At 38.8% G+C, this 20,486-nt stretch overlaps 1 protein-coding gene across 1 annotated transcript in view; it reads right to left on the bottom strand.

Moving 5' to 3' along the window:
- Window positions 1–344: 344 nt before the first annotated feature.
- The window catches only part of hectd2 (HECT domain containing 2), a 51,056-nt gene continuing 30,914 nt past the window's right edge, over window positions 345–20,486 (bottom strand). Inside the window, exons 15-22 of the mRNA XM_079362681.1 lie at window positions 16,603–16,667; window positions 16,216–16,309; window positions 14,139–14,213; window positions 10,398–10,485; window positions 8,623–8,729; window positions 4,499–4,614; window positions 3,255–3,398; window positions 345–2,209 (exon numbers count right to left, since the gene is read on the bottom strand). Of these exons, the coding sequence (XP_079218807.1) occupies window positions 2,089–2,209; window positions 3,255–3,398; window positions 4,499–4,614; window positions 8,623–8,729; window positions 10,398–10,485; window positions 14,139–14,213; window positions 16,216–16,309; window positions 16,603–16,667 (810 nt within the window). The 3' untranslated portion in view covers window positions 345–2,088. The remainder of the gene's footprint in view (window positions 2,210–3,254; window positions 3,399–4,498; window positions 4,615–8,622; window positions 8,730–10,397; window positions 10,486–14,138; window positions 14,214–16,215; window positions 16,310–16,602; window positions 16,668–20,486) is intronic.

Below are 20,486 nucleotides of genomic sequence, written 5' to 3'. Positions count from 1 at the left end.
AAAATGATTAAAATGAGAGACAAGACAGGACTTGCACAGACACATTACAAATGTTCTCACTGAACAATTGTTATTTTGAGATGTGCATAGTGCGACTTTTCCACTATTTCCCACTTTTTAAAATCTTATAGGACTGAATGTTGCACTGGTTTCCTTGAAGTCATAAGACAAGGCAAATCATTATTCTAAGTTTAATACTTCAGTCCATCACTGGCAGCACTGGACACTGAAATTAAAACTTCTGTTGCTAGTGAAAAAGTGGTGAAATGAAAGTCTTTTTGGCATATGGTATGGTGGGTTTGTATGTCCAAGATTATTTCAATAAGAAAATATAATAACAATGATTTCCAGAAAGAGAAGCTTTTATTTAATTCTTTGAAAGGCTTTTTTCTTTCAACCCGTTTCCTCTACTTGTTAATCAACTGAACATCTGCAGACTTCTGCTGGTTTATGTTCATCTCCGATCCTCAGGGCGGCAATGATACATCAAGAGAACTGATACATACACATACCACATACTCGGTTTCACCGATACAACAATGATACAACACGAGAAGCATTTCTGCTGCAGCCTTTTGTTAAAAAAAAAGAGAAAAAACAACAGGCAGCAATGTCATAAGAACAACAACATCCAACACTTCACAAGACAATCTATATCCCATAATACACAAAGCTTTACATCCCAACAGTGTGCTGCAAACAAGCTAGACAAAATAAAACACATTTCCTATGCCGTCGAAAAAATATATTCAAAAGTCACAAAAGCAATGAAGTCAGAATCCAAACCAAAAAAGAATATCAATTTTATACAACTTGAAACGGTTCTCACTCTGTCACTTTGCCTTCATGTTGTTCTGTAACTTGTCCCTGTCTGCTTTTTTAAACTTCATACATGTTGAATACTAGATGATTTATCTTCTGGTTATTGCAAAATATACAGTATAGATGAACTTGGTAACCCTTCATTTTTCTGTCCCTTGAAACTGAGAAATTGTTAAAGGAATGTAATGAAGATATGCCAACTTATGACTGTTTTCCTTTTAAACTGAGACTACATCTCGGTATAGATTATTACATTTTGAAGTACTTTCTTTGGAAAATGTTTTTCAGGTCATTTTTCCAAAGAAACCTCTTTCTCCATTAAGTTAACAAACAACAAAAATACATCACAGCCAACGTCTGATCAGACGTGGGACAGTTATCACATGACTCAATTATAACTTTATGGTTAAAAAGTTTTTGACAACATAAATAAAAGCTAAAAACAGAGCAAAGACCCCACCCACTCAGAAGTCCATGACCTCCAGGCTGCATTCTTCTGCTTTCCCTGTGTACCGTGTTTTAATACAGCCCAATCCACTGAACACGTGTGAAATAGTGACACTTCTGAATTTAATGATGTTTATGAATGTTTACATTCAGTTTTTTTCCTAATAAAAAATCGCAGGTAAGGTTAAATAAGGCCTGAAGACAAACATTTTCCTTTTGTCTCACTAACAGTCCCCTGCTTTAACTTGATTATTCAAATGTGGAAAAGCTGTATAATTTAATATGTACCTATTTCTGACTGCCAACGACATAAAGAACAGTTTTTAGTCCATGGGGAAGAAGGGATTTGAATTATCTTTGAGTAGTACCCATAGTTTACTTCCAATGAGCAGACTGTCACATAAACAAGTGGCATGTTGGGCAAACATCTGGTTCTCTGTTTGAATAAATACTACTATTGATAAATAACAATTACCTAAGAAAACCAGTAACCCATTGAAATCTGACAGTTTTGTTTTTGGTTTCACAATTTTTGTAGAAACGTCATCTGCATGATCAGAATGTTTTTTAACGGATTTGGACCAAACAGTTAAAAATTCATATCTAAAAAAGTTGCAATGATCATGTATTTTAATGTTGATTTGTAATGTAGCATCTACTGATGTACGAAATCTGAATTTGTTCATTTTGACTTGAAACTGACGTAGGTGGTAGTTGTAATGGACAGGTAGCTACAGGTCGCTGTAGAGTCTTTATGTAAAGTGTGTGTGTGTGTGTGTGTGTGTGTGTGTGTGTGTGTGTGTGTGTTTCAGGAGCTGGTCACTCCAGGCCGAAGCCCTCAGCATTGGAGATGGCGATGGTGAGTTTGTGTTTGAGCTCCTTTCTGGTTCGATATGGAGGCAGACAGATCTGATTAAAACAAGTGTGAGAGATCGGTAACCTGCAGAAACAGAGAGAGAGAGAGAGAAGTTAGCAATGTAAATATTTACACTTGCAAGGTCTTGAAACATGGACCTTCAAAGTAAACTAAGTCTCCAGGGTAACAGAAAAGCGGTCCATTACATACAACCCTTTCTGGAAATGTGCAAATTGCTAAAGCAAACCTGACCTGCCTTAAACCTGTAAGAGGAAGGAAAGCACTTCCTCTTGAAATGTTTTTATGGGTATTTCCTTTATGCAGAAATAATGGTCTGTTTAAAGAGAAAGGATGAGCGCGTGGATGATAGTGTGTAAGCAAATGTCTCTTTAGGAATAAAATCAGAGAGGCTGATAATTAAAAAATTGGAAGATTTTTGAATGAATTGCAACTTTCATCTTTTCTTGATTAGAGACCTTCAACGTTTCCCGTATGCAGTGTCTCAAGGTCAGAGGTTTCTTCAAATTTTGCAGACAAAAAAAAAAGTTTATTCTCAAAAGATCATTGGCTACATGCTTGATGTTTGTCCATCCCCCCAAACTTAAAATTGTTCAGTTTTTAAACGTAAAAAAATGTAAATCTGCACAAAAGAACATCCATCGGGCAGCTCATCCAATCTCTGACCGTGAGTCTGAGTTTTGTGTTTTCAAATTCAACACGTCATATAGGCCCTGCTGTTCAAATCCTACATTGTTATTAAAGTAATCTTATTACAAATCAGACAAGTAACAGTTAAAGAGTTAATACTTTACAAACAGTATCTGTTAGCCGGCTCAAACACAGAGATAATCCAGTCAGACAGTGAAGAGACAGTTTGTAACATCAGTGAAGGTTGTTGTGATAGTCTCCCGACTGTTTGTTTAATTGTTAAATAGATGAAGGACAGAGATTATATGTAACTTCTGTCCCTGGTCCTGTTTGATTAGAGCACACTGTTACAAAGCATTTGAGGGTCTGCATTAACATGTAGCTTTACATTTCAGTTTGGGCTTCTTTAGGATCACTGTGCATTTAAACATGTCAAGTTGAGCTCTGTTCTTTACGGTCAGCTTTTTATTTTTGAACTTACCAGTCATTTGGGACATCAATTTTGGAGATTTTGAAGTTAAGGTCAGCCATTCCTCCGACAGGAACGCGGTCACTTCCTGTGGCGAAGTGGAGTAGCTTCTTCTGCAGCTCCAGAGGGAAGGCCAACACCACGTCCCAGAAACAACTGGACGTAAATAAAAATACTTATTTTTCAAACCAATCACGGCTGAGTGGTCGTTAGCATTCTTGTCTGATCTTTTCCAGTCTGGTTGATAAATGTGTTTGAGCTTGTATAAAGCTTTTCTCTTCTTCTGACTACTTAAAGCGCTTTTACAACACAAGTCACACCTACCCATTTACACCCTGATGGCAGAGGCTGCTATGTTAAGGAACCATCAGAAGTGGGGTTTAAACTTGTCTTGGGGTTAAATCAAGTGTCTTGCCAAGGACACATGGGACATGTGGCTGCAGGATCAAACCCCCGACCTTCTGTTAGAGATACTCTTTACTCTCTGTTTGGAGTTGGTGTATGGTTTTTTGCACTTTCATATCCCATTTACTTTCCCTGGTGCAGTCGATTTTAGATGCATTTTTACCTCAATTTGTAAAAAACACAGTGAAACCTTGATCTTCTACTTTATAGTCTTTTTTGGTATTGTTACTAAAAGACAAAAAAAAAGATTAAAAAACATATCTTTGCATTCAATTTGTTTCTAAAATGATTTCTGGAGAAATTAACGGGTGATTGATCGATGGACAGTTTTAATGTTGTGTAACAGGCCTGCAGCTGCTTGTTGTCAGCTGTCAGCACCATGCTGGGTTACATTATCTGTGCCTGACAAGTGTTGGCTCGTTTTTCAACGGGAAACAAAATGACTGAAGGGCATCTGTGTGATTGTGTGTGTGTGTGTGTGTGTGTGTGTGTGTGTGTGTGTGTGTGAGAGAGACAGAGAGCGTTCCTTCCTGTTATAAAACTAATTCCTCGCCTGCTTTGGGTTAAAACCATTAGTCAACCGCCACTTTGATATGAAAAATAACTTCTGGTTGTGCTTAGTGGGCCACATTTCATATTTCAAACTGCAAGCAGCAACACATGACAGTGGAGCCGACTTCCACATTTTGATTTAGTTCATGTTGTGTTTAGTATGAACTATTACATAATAATGCCTTCATTAGAAAAATACTGAAATTAATTGAGTCACTTAAAGTCACCAGACAGGAAAATATTTTTTGAAGTAATCAGTTTGGGTCAATATGAGTCAAGAGGAGGTGCAGGCGTCCTACCGAACAGTGCTGTCGGTCTTGCTGTATCCTTCATACTGAGCAGCTTTCTGCAGAGCGCTCATGTCGAGCTCGGGACTCCCGCAGACCAACATCTCCACCTCCTCCGGCCGCAGCAACTGCAACAACAACAACAACAGGGAACATATTTCAAACACGTTCTTCTGATTTTAGTCTTTACTGGTTGTATTTAGATTTTCACACACGACAGGTGTGCTGACAAGAGGGTAGCATAGCATAATAATATGATTTAGCTTAAGTAAAAACAAACTACATAAAGTAGCAAAAAAGTCAAAAGAGTCAAAAACAGAAAAGACTATGGAACGTAATGCAAAGTTATGCAATTATATTTACTGAAAAAAAATATGAATTAATATAAACGTTTATGAAAACACTTACAACCAACACTGAAATAAAGATGTAGATACATTTGCAAATGCTGTAATGTATAAATCTTCATGTCTGTAAATCGCTGATGCTTTTTACTGACTGTATAGAGAGGTCATTACATAACGTTAATACTTTCATCAGCTATGACTTCAAACCTGTTGGTTCTGGTTTTATGTCTGGCAGTGGAATACGCCCTCTGAGCGTAGTCTATGACGAAGAAGCATTTATATGAAAACAGTCGCACCACGAGCCTTTCCAAATAATTCCGGTAAAACACAACAGCGCTCAGATGCAACATCCGCAAATTGAATGGTGTAAGGCCATCCTGCTAGAGCGACAACAACCAGTAAATCAGGGAGTTACAGGAAGTTCTGCCTCATCAGAGCAGCTGATAAGATAAATTATGTCAAACTGTGAGAAAGTTTTGGTTTTCTGTTTACAACCACGGAAAAGTGACGCACACAATTAAGTCCTGAACAGGAGGAATGTAACTCTGCTGGTCTTTTGTGTTGGTCACCAATACTAGTCGATTAATTTTCTACAGGAGTAGTGTTTAAATTAAGTTTTATAAGGAATACATGATCCCATAAACAATTGCAATACATTGCATTCACATCTTGATTTGAAGAGAATAACTTGCTCTCAGGTGATTTTGATGTTATCGTCTGTCATATTTATGATCTCAGAGCCAAAAACTCCAACCAATGTGAATCATCCCCAACGATGAAAACACGATATCACTAAAGCACACACGGAGGCCTGTCTGATCACATCCTGACCTGTCACCCATCGTGGACGTGACTGAAGGATCGAGTGCAAAACAGAAGAGAAAGACTGAAACCCTTCGAATAAAAAGATGTTTTTGCATAATGTGTATTTGGGTCAGATTGGATAATTCACACTGGCGTTAGATGCAACTGCCTGTTTCATGGCAAAACATCAAACTTTGCTAATACAGCAGGGGACAGTTCTGAAACAGTGATGAGGCAAGGCAAAACAAACCAATGAACATAATCAGTGTTTAGCTTTTATCTTCAGAGTTGAGAGTTTTTCTGTTTCAATCAGTCTTTATATTTAATGTCATCCTGTCCCCCTCTGTGACCCAGATTCAGACTTGGAGCTGATGAAGTCAAACTTTCCATCTGACCGTCTTATCTGCTCCAATCACACGCTATGATTTCAGCGTCCACATCGGAGCTGTGACTCCCATCAATACACTCCAGTAAAAAACGTCCACACGGTTCACCGAGGTTCACTTTGTACTTGACTGACCCGACACTGAACTTGAAACAAGAGAGGTAAAACATCAAAGGTCAAATTTACCGTACTGTTTTCACATTCACATGACTCAACACTGTCAGAGGAACCTTTTAGAAAAGTCACTGAGGAGCTGAGAAGATGAAATCTCTTATATCCTAGAAATCTACCATTTTGCCATTTAAATCTGTAATATTTTTATAGAAGTACAAAGTTTAAAGTTTAATGGAGATCTAATATTACTCACTTTTAACCATAATTAAGTCAGCTTGGACCAGCTATTAAAGGTGCAATTTCTGGATTTGGTAGAGACATTTGAAAGTTGGAGAATTGTTCAGATTCTGTTGTCTATGTTCATAACTCTCTGCACAAACTGCCCTCAGAGGAAACTGTGGTCCCTGGAACACTGTTTGAAGATCCAAACAGTTTGACAGCAATCCACTTTTTTCTCTGAATAACTATCAGCAAAGATTTAAAGAGTTTTGGGGCGACAGTAGCTCACTCTGTAGGGACTTGGGTTCAGATGCGGACGAAAATATGAAAGTTGGTCTGTTAGAGGTGCCAGACCACTTCTTAAGCACTGCCGAGGTGCCCTTGAGCAAGGCACCAAACCCCCACCAGCACAGGGGGCGCTTCCAGTGGGGGCTCTCCACTCTGACATCTCTCCATTAATGCACGTCCACAGGTCGTGTGTGTGCATGTGTGTGATTCAGGCCTGTGTGTGTGAGAAGCCTGTCTCTACAATAACCACAAATTCTCACTCTGGGATCAATAAAGTACATAAAATTCAATTGAAAAAATAAAAAAATCACAATGATTTAAGATGTTATGTGCAAACATTTTAGGTTTTAATAAATTGAATCAAATTTGAACTAATATTTTGTGTTGTGCTGTCTGCGTTTTTTCTTTACATTTTCTCTCCATCCCTGTCGTATGTGCACTCAAGGTAAATAGTAAATCGACTTGAGCTTGTTAAACTATTTTCTAATTTTCTGACTACTCACACCACAGGTCACCCCTACCCATTCAAACTCATTCACAAACTGTTAGCAGAGGTTAGTTGCTCTGTAAAGTGACCATACGCCACTAACGAAGCAGTGGGAGTAAATTTGGGTAAAGTGTCTTGCCCAAGGACACATCAGACATGAAGCTGCAGGGGCAGAGGATCAAACCCCTTACGTGCTGCGCTACGTGAGTGCAGACAACTTTTCACATTCAAAACATCAAAAGTAAACAGACAGAAAAGTAAGTGGGTCGGGGCATTGCTTTGACTGGTTGGGTGCATGTTTTGGATTTTTCCACTGTATTTATGTGGTTCCCCAGTGGGCCTTTGACCTGTTTTGGGCCCCCCCAAAAGTTCAACAAACAACACTAAGATCAGATATCAGTCAGAAGCTTATTTTATCAGTGAAAGCTAACATTGGATGTAGGAGGAAGGCAAACATGATTGACTGCTTGAGCTCCATTTTCAGGCAGATGTCTTTGCCCATGATGGAGAAGAAGAAGGAAAGTTCAATGAAGTTATGTGTTCTATTTTAAAATGATCACTTTCTACTGAAACACAACATACTGTAAGACATATATGTTAACACTGCTGTTAAACAGGAAAGAATAGTTTCTTCTTCATCGGCTTGTTTGAAATATTATTCCTGGAAATGTCTACCCCCCATTTATCTAGAAACGAGCCACTGCTGTTTGAGCGACACTATATCACATCACATCTGACCTCCACTGAGTTCATGTAGATGTGTGTTGCTCGTCAGTCTAATGACATTGTTAGATACATTTTTACTTCTTTTTTTAATCTTAAAACGAGTATGACATTCAGTTAGATAAGTCATATCTGCTCATATTTGCATAGCTTTGACGATTGGATGCAATTATCATCCTTCAACCTCTATTATCACTGTTACGAACAAACTTCTAATTTGTACCGGCAGTCAGTAAAGAGGGTTTAATGTCTGAACTGATGATTATTTCAAGTCACACCTCATTTCAAATCTTGTGGGTGTGTTTCCTAAAGGACATTCAAAGTCAGATTTTTCCGAGTTAACACAAAGTTTTATCCAGGTCAGTATCATAAACAACACAGCTAAGAGGATGACCCTGGACGTACTCTTTAAATATCTGGGCAATGGCCAACATTATTTCAGTTACATAAAGGAGTTGAACTTTGTGCTCTTTTAGGTAAAGGACCGGTGCAGAGAAATACCCAGAAATAGCTAAGAGTTGGTTACTTTGTTTTCAGCCAACTATAGTTTTTAAAATTGCATGAAATAAATGAATGGCATAATTAGTCAAACCTTTTGGGCAATGTATTTGAAGAGTTGTTACAAATTGTTTCCAACATTAAGGGATTGGAGATACTGACAAAAGTAAAATCTGCATGTTATAGTTTCTGCAATTGACGAGCAAGTCTTTACAGCAACCACACAGCAACCACACACAAACACACAAAATCAAACACACACTGGACTCACCATGAGAGCATCAGAGGCACACACACTATGGAAGCCGTGGTAGAAGGCAGCAAACTGTTTATGAATGGATTTATTCAGCAGGAAGTCGACGTAGAGCTGGACGTACTCTGTGTAGGGAGAAGAAACAAAACAGTTATTCCATGAGAAACTTTTACTGTTTTACCCTCCAGTGTTGGCTCTTCTGTTGGACTCACTCAGGGAAAGTGTCAGAAAGCTCAACCTGGGAGCAGCAAGATGGAAAATGAGCTTTTCTAACTAAATAAAAAACAAAGAAGGTTTCGAGCTGAGCCATGTTTCTGTGTTGGTGCTGTCTTTACTGTGCATCGCTACAATGAGTCAATCATACACCATTTTTTACACACCATAAAATGATTTTTTTTGTTTTTTATAAGCTTTTCCTGAGGGGGAAATTATGGTTCGCACTGTTATATTTTTTTTTTTCATTCCTGAATCACACACATGCACAAGCAGGACGTGGGGACATGCATTAATGGAGAGATTTCTGGGTGCGACGGCTGCCCCTACTGGAGGCGCCCCCTGAGCTGGTGAGGGTTCAGTGGCATGCTCAAGGGCACCTAGGCAGTGCTTGAGAGGTGGTCCGGCACACCAACTTCCATGATTTTGATCCACATCGGGACTTGAACCTGCGACCCTACGGTGCCCAACCCTAGTCTCTATGGAATGAGCTACTGCCGCCCCTAAAATAAACGCTAGGTTATGTCTCTCAGTTGCTTTACTTTTTTAGAAAATGTTTGCTCAAACAGACAGTTGCATCACAACCCCTCCCCCGGGTGGGTGACACTCCCAAAGTCTGCCTCCTTCACTGAAAACAATTGGGCATGGTGCAAGAAAGCCCAAGGCAGCAAAGTCTTTCCAGAAGGGCGGGGTCAGACACAGACACACAAACAGTCTTAGAAAAAAATAAACTTCATGGGCATGTTTTGGGAACCTCTGAGACGTATTCAAACTTGATAAAAGTAGAACAGCATGAGACCTTCAATTCTAATGAAGTATAACACAAGTTGTTAAAAATGGTTATTACCTTTAATTTCACTGATTTAAAGGTTGACTTGCCCTCTCCATTGTCTATTTTTGTGTTGATCTACCAAAAAGCAGTTAAGTATGGCAGCCCGGAACATAGAAGTATTTAATCATGACAACGTTTGAACTGTTTGACCAAAAGTGTGACATCATAGGAGACGGTCAATGCTAATACAGTCTAAGAGATAAACAAGCAAAAGGTGCAGTGTTTTAACCTCTCAGACTGCACACATGCTGCACTGTGATATTCAAAGGTTATCTGAAGTTTTAAATGCAGGTACATATTTATAGCACATTGCTGTGCCGTGGGATTTACCCAGCGATAGGACAGTTTGCAGACAGATCTTGAAAGTGATCTTTGGTGCTCGATCTGTTTCCACTAATTTAATACATTTTTCCAAAGAAACAAACCACTTAAGTCATTATGAGGCATGTTGGTTCTTTAAACATTAGATCAAAGGTGCAGCTAGCTTTGTATTCGTGCAATAACCATGGATGGATATAAGAAGTGCTTTATGGGTGTTAAGAGTTATCTGCTTTTTATTAAATTTCGAAGCTTCTCATCCTAGATCTAAAGCGTTTTTGCTCTGCTTCAGTCTGATCCAGCAGGGTGTAGGTTTGCCGAGGCGAAAAAGGTAGTCCGTTTGCCTGTGAGCACGTTTCTTGACGAACTGCGAACGACTCAGAGGTCATTCACTGCTGAAATATGAAGCTGGCTCTATACACGGACTCACCCTTCCTGTTCTGCTTGGTGACAGGGATTTTATCTCCCCCAGGCTTCAGGTTGTAGGATTTAGCAACGCCCATTTCCTCCTGAAACACCTGCAACACAAACACATAAAAAATACATGATTTCAGTTATGATTATGATTTTCTTGGATGAAAGAAATTATAGTCAACTTTTTAACAACTTTTATAGTCTGAAAAATAAGTTAATGGCTTTCTTATCCCATTCTTATCCCGAACACTGTTGAGTTTGTGTCTCACCAGCTCATAAAAAACACAAACGTATGCACACTAATGCAAAATGACTTAATTTAATGTATGTTCTGAGCCACAAGTAAACATAAGACTATATTCATGATGAAGAGATTATATCACTGACAAAGCTCGTACAAACCATTAGTAGCTGTTTAACATGTCTGACACCATATTTGCCCCTCAGGGTTAATGTAAGGCAGCTATGACAAACGTGCAGCACTACAACTTAAAAGAATAAAGTAAGACTTTGATAATGCCCTGAAAATTGTTTAACAGATGACCTAAAGCTTCTCAAGAAGACAATTTTAAAGCTGAACTATTATTTTATCTCAAGAACAGAAACAATGAACTCATGTATAACGTTCGGCACTGTTAGCTTATGGATCCAGAGTTCTTTCCACTGGCACTCCCATTGTTCTCAGTTCTTTGGAGCACTAATACCATCTTGGTAATACATTGAGTCCCATCACATGAGTTCTATGTGTCACATTAAAGCAGGCACATGATTATCATGTCCGTACATTGCACACTCTCTCCGTATGTCACACTATAAACCTTGCACACACCCATAAAACACAGTCCTGCACAAACTTTAAAGCTTTTAAATGTCAGTTTATTAACAGATATATGGTACGTGTGTAAAATTCTTTTAAAATGTGAATGCTTTTACGATTCTGCACAATAAATAGGAAGGATTTTAGTCACTGTCTATTGTGCATTAAATCCATACTTTTTTTTGTACCAAAATAATTTGCACAAAAAAAGGTAAAATTGATGCCCCAGCAACAAACATCGACTTCCCTGACCTGACCAACCTCAGATTGAAGACAAGACCCCAGGAAGTTAACAGTGTCTCCTACTAACAGTAGGAGATGCTTTTGTCGAAAGCTACATACAGTACATCAATGAGTTATTACAACACACACAAGGATCTAAGTAAGTAAGTGCTAACAAACAGCTCTAACTCTTTTCCTGTGCTCAGCAAAGAAATATTGAAATCTTATAATAACCTTTGAAATGTTCGGTTTTGTCCAATGTAGAATTAAAAATGAATAAGTAAATAAAATGTCAAATAAAGTGTCTGTGCTTAAACTGTGCTCCATCCTTATATAGAGCATGCATACATTAGTGGTATCACTTATATTAAATAAAGACATCTTATTTCTCCCAGTTCTTCATCTAACATTTCTTATGTGGTCCATAAACACACTTTGGGTTTTTGGTTAGAAATAAGTTTAGCATGGTAGGTGGAGCTATAGGGATTGAATTATAGTGAGGGCAAACTTATGTGTGCAGAGGGGTATAAATACAGCGAAGGACACTGATCCATACAGAAAGACAAACATACAGGGAGAAAACGAGGAGTCATGATGTAGGAGTGACATGGAAACTAGAGAGGAGAGAGAAAGATTCAGTGTGATGCCGGTCAGTGGGTTCGGCCGTGCCACAGAGGCGTGACTGTGGCGCAGCCCTATAGCTCATAGTGAGCTCACACTGTGGGTTAAAATAACACCTTCACTCTGCCTTTTACATAACACATATGTTACTGCTGTGTATAACCCCAGCTGCCCCATAAAGCATTCCATTATATCTGCTAAGTACACTCAGCCTGGTCTGACAGACCTGCTTCATAAAACACACTGATGTCATATCATTTAAAACTCAGTATGAGGAACTTGGCGATTGTTTGCTGAGAACCCACATCATGGAGTTTGTAGCAGCATCTATGACTTGTAAAGAAAAGCATCTCTTTTTGTTTTGTTTATAGAAGTTGTTTTTTTTAACTTAAATATTGCTAACGCGTCACTGGAAAGTAACTTGACTCATAATACAACTTTCTGTTGATCCTAATCATGTAGTTCCAGGAAGAAAATGTCATATTTTTTTGTAGGTAAAAGTGAGTTTGTCAGCTTTCCTGCTTGTGTGTGATAATTATTACAGATAAACTTTGAGGAAGTTGAACTTTATTCAAGCACTTTCTGCTGGGAATTCGTGCTGCTCTTATTATACGGCTTGACATAAGTCTAGTTTGTTTACAGAAATCTAACTCTGCTCAGTACTGTGGAAATCACCAATAGAAGACAGAGTCATTTTCAAATATAAAGCATCCATAATCTGTTTACTTAACTAATGTACAGTTGACACTTGTCAAAAGAAGACAAGTGTGTGCTGCTATTTGAGCTTACTGCGCAGCCCAGCATGGTTTACAGTGAGAAGGCAGACTCAGAAGAAAGAACAAACACCTAGCTGTGGCTTTGTCACCCTACAGCAGGTGGGGTAACTGTCCTTTGTGATGTCATGAAGGGAGGGTCTCCAAACAGCTGGTTTGAGAACACATTTTGTAAAAAGTGAGGTGGTTTGAAGACAAGCAAGGGACACTAATTAGTTTCAGAAAAACAGACTTTTGCAAATGTGACAGTTATTTTTATGAGATAGAGCTGAATCCACATATGTTTGTTTTTATAATTGATCTAATATGCATTTTTATTTTATTTACACTTGCTTGGTAACCCTTAAATCTTCACAACATAAAGTTAAGATAACTCTTATTCCATTATAATGTTTTTAATTTTTAAATAGATAATACAAAAAATCTCGGCCCAGTGAAGAAATACATTTTAGCCAGGCTAATAAAAGATCCAAAGATTTGAAAATTCTAACCACATTTGTCCCATTAAACTGTTATTATTACAATGATCAGAAGTGCAAATCTTCAAACATTACCTGCTGCTGAAACACAAGCAGCCGTACAGATCTTTGATCAAATAAAAGAGTCTGACACTGACCCAATTGTGACAAAAATTGTAAACAGTCTGATCATAGAGTAAGTCAGCAAGAACGGGCATCTGGACAGATGCTGATTTCATTGTTTCAGTTATTTCATGAGAATATGCCGAACACTTCCAATTTATTCATTCTGATCACAACCCTGCAGTATTACAGTTCACGACAAAGTATTGGACATTTGATGAATCAGCTGCGTGACATCAAGGAGACTGATCCAGATCCACTCTGGACTTTATTAAAATCTCACAGCAGTGACAGCACTCACATCTGTCTGTCAGCACAGCAAGACCTGCCGAGTCCCTTTAATCCAACCATCTATGGGTGTGTCTGTCTGTGTGCATGTGTGTGGGTGTCTGTCTGTGTGCGTGTGTGTGGGTGTGTCTGTCTGTGTGCGTGTGTTTGTCTGTGTGCGTGTATTTGTGTGTTTTATCTGCACTTAGACCTTTCTCACATCATTTACCACAGTATTGATGAATTGCAAATCCCACAACATATATACAACATACTGATATAGACATACAACCAATATATAACAGATATACAACATATTGTATTTTGCACTTCAGCAGTTTCTGCTTAGCTTCTTTGAAGCACCCAAATCGGGGAACAACCTGCATTACAAAGAAATGCTTCCTTTTCAAATGATTTAAATTCAAACAGAGCGTACATCATGAACAAATCTTGAAGCTTTAAGTGCTTCTTCGTACCTGGAAGGTGAGGTAGAAGTCTTCTTCCACGTTTCCCTCATAGCTTAGCAGCTCTCCTAAACCATGAGCCAGCTCCTGCAGACATGCAATACAAGAGTTTAGGACGGGGGAGCAACAACACAGCGCTCTGCGACTCTCAGCTTATTGATTCAGACACTTACTTTCCACGTTAAAAGAAGCATCTCAAGAGAGATATTTAAGTTGCGATGAACTTTTTGAATTTCCTGTTTCGTACTAACTTTATTTTAAGCTTGTATTTTCCTATTTTGTCTATTAACAATACATGACTACAAGTCATCCTATTCTTTTTTTTTAGGAATAAAACAGGTCATTGATTACATATCTTTAAACAGAACATCAAATTACCATCCAGGTGCGAATCTGTCTGAAACTCTTATGTTATGTAACTTTATTTTGAAACATTCAATATCCGAGCACATGTAAACAAGGCACTAAAGCTCCAACTGGAAATATAGAGATTCCTGCATGGCTAAATAAAGTGGAAATCATTTGGCACAGGAGTTGCAGGAGTTGCTGAGTGGGACACAAAATGCAGGCCTCATATCTGATGTCCGGCTGTTATGTAACCACGCGGCCCGTTTTAGCATCCCGATGTGTGTTAGTGTGTGTGTGCACTGAAATTTTGACCTTTGCAGAGAGGAAGCTTTTGGATGTGAAACAGCTCATGGATCAGGTAACTGAGAGCCTGTGTGGGGACAGTTCAGGATCTGTCTCTCAAGACTGAGGCACAAGACAGAGGAATAGAAATATCTGTCATGCAATATTTGTGTGCTGCAGAGCGAGTATAATACCTGAGCAAATCTTTCCTGATTTGCAGAACTAAACCATCAGATCCTGCATCAGGGTCTGGTTTTATGCACAGCAGTTGTATCTATAACAATTGGTTTACTGCCATCTTTTTGCATATGACACCCTGGTGTTATTAGATAAGAAACCAAATATTACTACATTAAAAATCTGACCACGTAAGTTTTTGTTTGCAAGAGTTTTGCCTCTTTTTTTTCACTCACATTTCCTTACTACGACTAAAGCAGGTATTGAGCACATGTAAACCAAGACTCAGACACTGTGAGACCCACAGAGTACATGATGTGAGTACAATATGTTCGACTGCGATGTATACATTGGCAGACGGTAGAATGGTGGAAAATGTACATACACGTATGTGTGAGTTTGTACTTCTAAAAGTGGGTGTGTCTGAGAGGAACGTGTGTTGGAGTGGATGAATAACCTCCACATCTGGGAACACTTTATACCTGAAACACACTTTTTAACTCTCAATCAGCATTTTATTTATTTTACCGAAACAAACACTCTAAAGAGAATAATTAGGACAACTTTTTTCACGGGGTGACGCGTTAAACTCGTGATTTTGAGCTCATTTGTTTGTATTTAAAGGCTTAAAGTTTGAAAAAACATACTGAATATAAGATTGTTGGATTGAGATTTACAGATAACAGAAATAAAAGTATCCTTTGGGTTGACTCCAAAAATACCAAAACAGATGAAAACTATGTATATGCATAGTTTGGTACAGGATGAACATAGAATAATTGAATGTAAGGGTTTTAAGGCAAAACCAAATGTAGTATTTTGAGGTAGACTTTACTTTAATGTAATAGCAACAGTCTGTTAAATTTAGATGGAAGACAATGGTGGGAGGCATAGTGAAAAATTAAGATCAAAAGTTAAACTGTGGCGCCCTCTAGTGACAGCTTGGGGAAATACATATCTGAGTATGCAAGACGTGAACATTAAAGGCTACATGAACATATAACGTGAATTTAACAAGCTGAAGACCTGAATCCAGTTTAATTTGAAATACATTACAATCATGCTGTTAATGTGGAGGTAAATATGCAGTTATTAATTTGAGGGATGAGTGTTCTTTAGAAGTTTTGGTGTAGTATGGATTAACAAACCACACATTTAATTACATAAAAACACAAGTACTTTACACACTATTGATATTTTAGATGTCATTTGCTTATATCTCAACACACTATCTCAAAGTCTTCTATTCAATCCAGTGAAATTCAAAAATTAAGTCATTTACCGGCATGATCTGCTGCAGGTCGTCCAGCGTGGCAGTTGCCATGCCAACAAGGGCATTTTGGTCACATGGTGCAGTGGGTGGAGTGAGGAGCTTCCTGTAAGGTTGGTTACACAGGAAAAAAGGTAGACTATATTACAAGTTTGTCCAAATTAGATTTGAGCAGCACCGAATAGAGCACAAAGAATACATTTTAATGGAATAAAATTCTCCTGCGACAAAGGCCTTTTTTTTACCTTCAAATTTCTGTGTGATCAACATGGGACCTACAGTATCTTTTACAGCAAACAGCTAACAGGTGTTAAGTAGATGTTCTCTGTATTTGTTTAAGCAACGTCACATTCCTGAGTGAAAATACTGCAACAGTACGTTAGTTGGAAGCAGACATACCTGTAACAGTAGAGGGGGAAATGGATGTCCAGAGCAATGCTGTTGTAAACCGCTAAGCCCATCAGCTGATAGCACAGCAGGTTAAGGAGGAAGTGACTATTGACAGAGCAAATATACACAAACACAAACCACACAACATATCGGCATCCAGCAACAGCAGGTCTATAAATTAGCTATAACATACTGAGAATCTACACACAAACATACACATCGCAAAAAAATAATAATTATTACATTATGAGAGCACTTTTTAAACCATTAAGACATATCTCAAACCAACAGGTATTAAAGTGATGGAATAAAGACAGTGAACTGGTCAGATATGACGGGTTCTACCCAGAAGACTTACATTTTTCGAAAAAGCTTTGTGTCCATAAATCCGGTTTGGTTGCGATAAATATTGGAGATACTTTTTTTGGGGAGAAGGGGGCCTTTGTGCCTTCAATGGAGAGACAGGACAGTGGACAGATATGAAAATCAGAGAAAGAGAGAGAGTGGGGCTTGACAAGCGTGAAAGGAGCCACAGGTCAGACCTGAGCCTAGGCCACCCGCCACAACCTCCATGCACGGGACGCGCCCACTGACCACTGAGTCACCAGCAGAAAGGTTTATAGTCTGAAGCAGAGCTGGCTAAACACTGAAGCGTCTGTGTCCACAAAATGGCATCCTTCTTGTGTATGGACTCTTGGGAGGGGGGACTCTTAAAGCACCCTTGATGAATATGCGTTGAATTTGGCGCTCCTTGTGGACAAAGTTATATTTGCTGATCTCATCCTGTGTATGTGGAAGTGTAAGTAGCGCTTTTTTTAACAACAAATGTTATTCTGAAAATGATTTAAACAGTCATCGTGTTGCCTAAGTGTGTGTGCGAGAGTGTGCTTGATGTGATGGCGAGTTCCTGAGAGTCCACCTGCTTTTCTTCTTTAATCCGTGGGTTTAGAACACACTCAAAAACGTAGACAACGCTCACAGCTGCCACATGTGGTGACCATATGTGGCATAATTGTGTCTTTATGTGTGTGTCAGGAGGGTAGAGCATGACAGGGTCTGTGGTCTGAGCAGTACTTATTACAGGTAGGTTGCGCGCACACACACACACACACACACACACACACACACACACACACACACACACACACACACACACACACACACACACACACACACACACACACACACACACACACACACACACACACACACACACACACACACACACACACACACACACACACACACACACACACACAGAGAGAGAGAGAGTGTAACAGAAAAGCATTAGGAGGCCCTTTCACATATATCTTCTCTTTATGGGACAAGCATAAACAAGTCTCTCTCTTTCTCTCCCTCTTTCACTTTGACTCTCCATCCAGCTCTTTCTCTGGTCAAGCCTTTTCTGTTCCACATTACCCCTCTCTCTCTCTGGTTGTGTTGCATCATTGGTGAAACAATGCAGATTAGACAACCAAAAAAGAACATTGATATACTCTGATATATACTGCTGACCCATAAACATGCTCGTTATTGTCACTAGATAATAACAATCAATATTAACAGTGTATTGTGATATTAACAATGTTATAGTCTGTCTTGCAGTCTGTTGTTCCATCAGTTAGTTACTGTAATAATCACTGGCATGACATTTTATTTTAATTCAAACATATAGAGTAGTTCATAGAAGATGCACCAAACTGACATTGCTCATCCCCCGACTGTTCAGGTATATACAACACTCTACCGTCTACATTTTTTGCGAACATGCAGAACTAAGAGGATTGACACGGCAAACCCATCTGGTAAACATTAACGCCCATATTGTCATTATGACAGTATTAGCATGCTTATGTTAGCATCGCATTTATGTTTCAAGGAACAACTGGCCTAGAATGTACATGGGGAGTCTTGTTAAAAAAAAAAAAAGAGAAAAAAAGAAAAAAAAAAAGTAAGGTGCTGACATTTCCCTTTTTTCAACCACAATACAACTTCGGTAATACAAATATCTCATGTTGAGGCACTCTTCTTCCATAGGACCAGTGTTTATTGTGTTAACAAATTACATTTTCCCAAATACATTATAGGGTGGGTCACTCCAGCTGCTTCATTTGTCTTTCTCTCTTCAATAACCCCCAACTGTACCTCTCTCTCTCTCTTCTCGTAAATTTTTCTTCTTTTAGTTTATTCTCTATATTTCCATCTTTAACCCCCTCCTGGAACACTTCTGCTTTTCATTTGTCTTCCTCTCTCGTTTACACATTTTCTCTCATGTCTCTCTCTTCCCTGCTCCCTCTCCATCTCCATAGTTACGCAATGCTACCTTGATGACTAAGGGAGACTGATAAATTAGCTCTAACAACTCATGTGGAACACACATGTAGCAGAAGGAACACAGAGACACACACACACACACACACACACACACACACACACACACACACACACACACACACACACACACACACACACACACACACACACACACACACACACACACACACACACACACACACACACACACACACACACACACACACACACACACACACACACGCTCATTAACACACACACACACTTAGACACACTCATTATCACCCTTCCTGCTTTTTTTTAACGATTTCTCTAACTTTGTTTTCTGTCTCGCTCTCTCCCTCAGATTTTTTTCTCACTGTTTCTGCACTTAACCAAACGCACACGCTTCCACACACGCGCGCACACAATAACCTGGCGAGGAAGAGGCAGCTATTAAGTTATATAACCTTTTGACAGTTCCCAGCTGGCTACTTACTGAGGATAAAGTGCTGGCTGTTCACTATTCAAAACTACACACACACACGCACGCACACGTACATACTGTATATAAACACAATCACATGCATGTATTCCTGGAAGTACATTTTACAAATAGCAGGACCCACAGCAGAGCTATACTCTGCAGCATTTAAACTGCAAAAGTGAAAGTCAAGTATGAAGGCTTGTATTAAACGTATCAACAATGTTTTCCTCCTTTATGCTCTGTAACAAAACAAATCAGTCATACACATAGTTTTCCTATCAGTAGCCAGTGACTTGGATACAACAGGGAACCAAGGAGCTCACTGTTTTTGACTGAATCAAAAACAAGAGATGTGTTCAGAGTGGAGGTAAATACAGTGTTTAAGGAGGTGACAAAGCAGCAAATGTTGATGAGGTAAAGACAGTGAGCTAAAATGTAACACTGTGACACAAGCAACTTTATAATGATTGTACATACAGTATAGTTAGCGTAGTCCTGTTCAAATAAACCACAACAGAAAGACAAATCTGCAGCTGTTTAAGGTGTTTCCTGTGTTTTGTTAGGCAAAACTGCTTGATAGAAAGCCTACTTACAAATATAATACATTCATACTATTTATTTTACATAGGCACATCATTTTACCTGGTCTTAGTCTTATTTGTTAACCAAAACGTTGTTAATGCACATGTTTTTTTGTGGGTGACAAGTGCTGATACAATGTGCATCATTTAAAAAATTCAGATTTTTCCTGTCCCCTCACAGAACTCGTTCCACAAGGTAAATGCTGAAAATGTTAGCAAATTAATATAAAAAGCATTCTTGAAAGAAAGCTCAGGTGACCAGTAAATACACACGATTTACCAAAATAAATCAAACCTGAAGAAACTCCAGGCAAAACGTGTTGTTAGCTCACAATAGAATCTAGTTACATTATTTGTGTGCCACAGACTTTTGATTTATTTTTCATGGTATGTTCCTGCAACAGTGCGCACCCGAGTACATGCTTAGGCTGTGCACGAGGGACCCTATAGGCCACACACATTTCACTATTTCCTAATGAGGAATGTGCAGGCAGTGTAGGCTGAAACTTTTGGGTATGGTACTTGTATTCAAT

This window comes from Symphodus melops, assembly GCF_947650265.1.
Source record: "Symphodus melops genome assembly, chromosome: 15".
NCBI lineage: Eukaryota > Metazoa > Chordata > Actinopteri > Labriformes > Labridae > Symphodus > Symphodus melops.
This window is presented reverse-complemented; position numbering and strand designations above follow the sequence as displayed.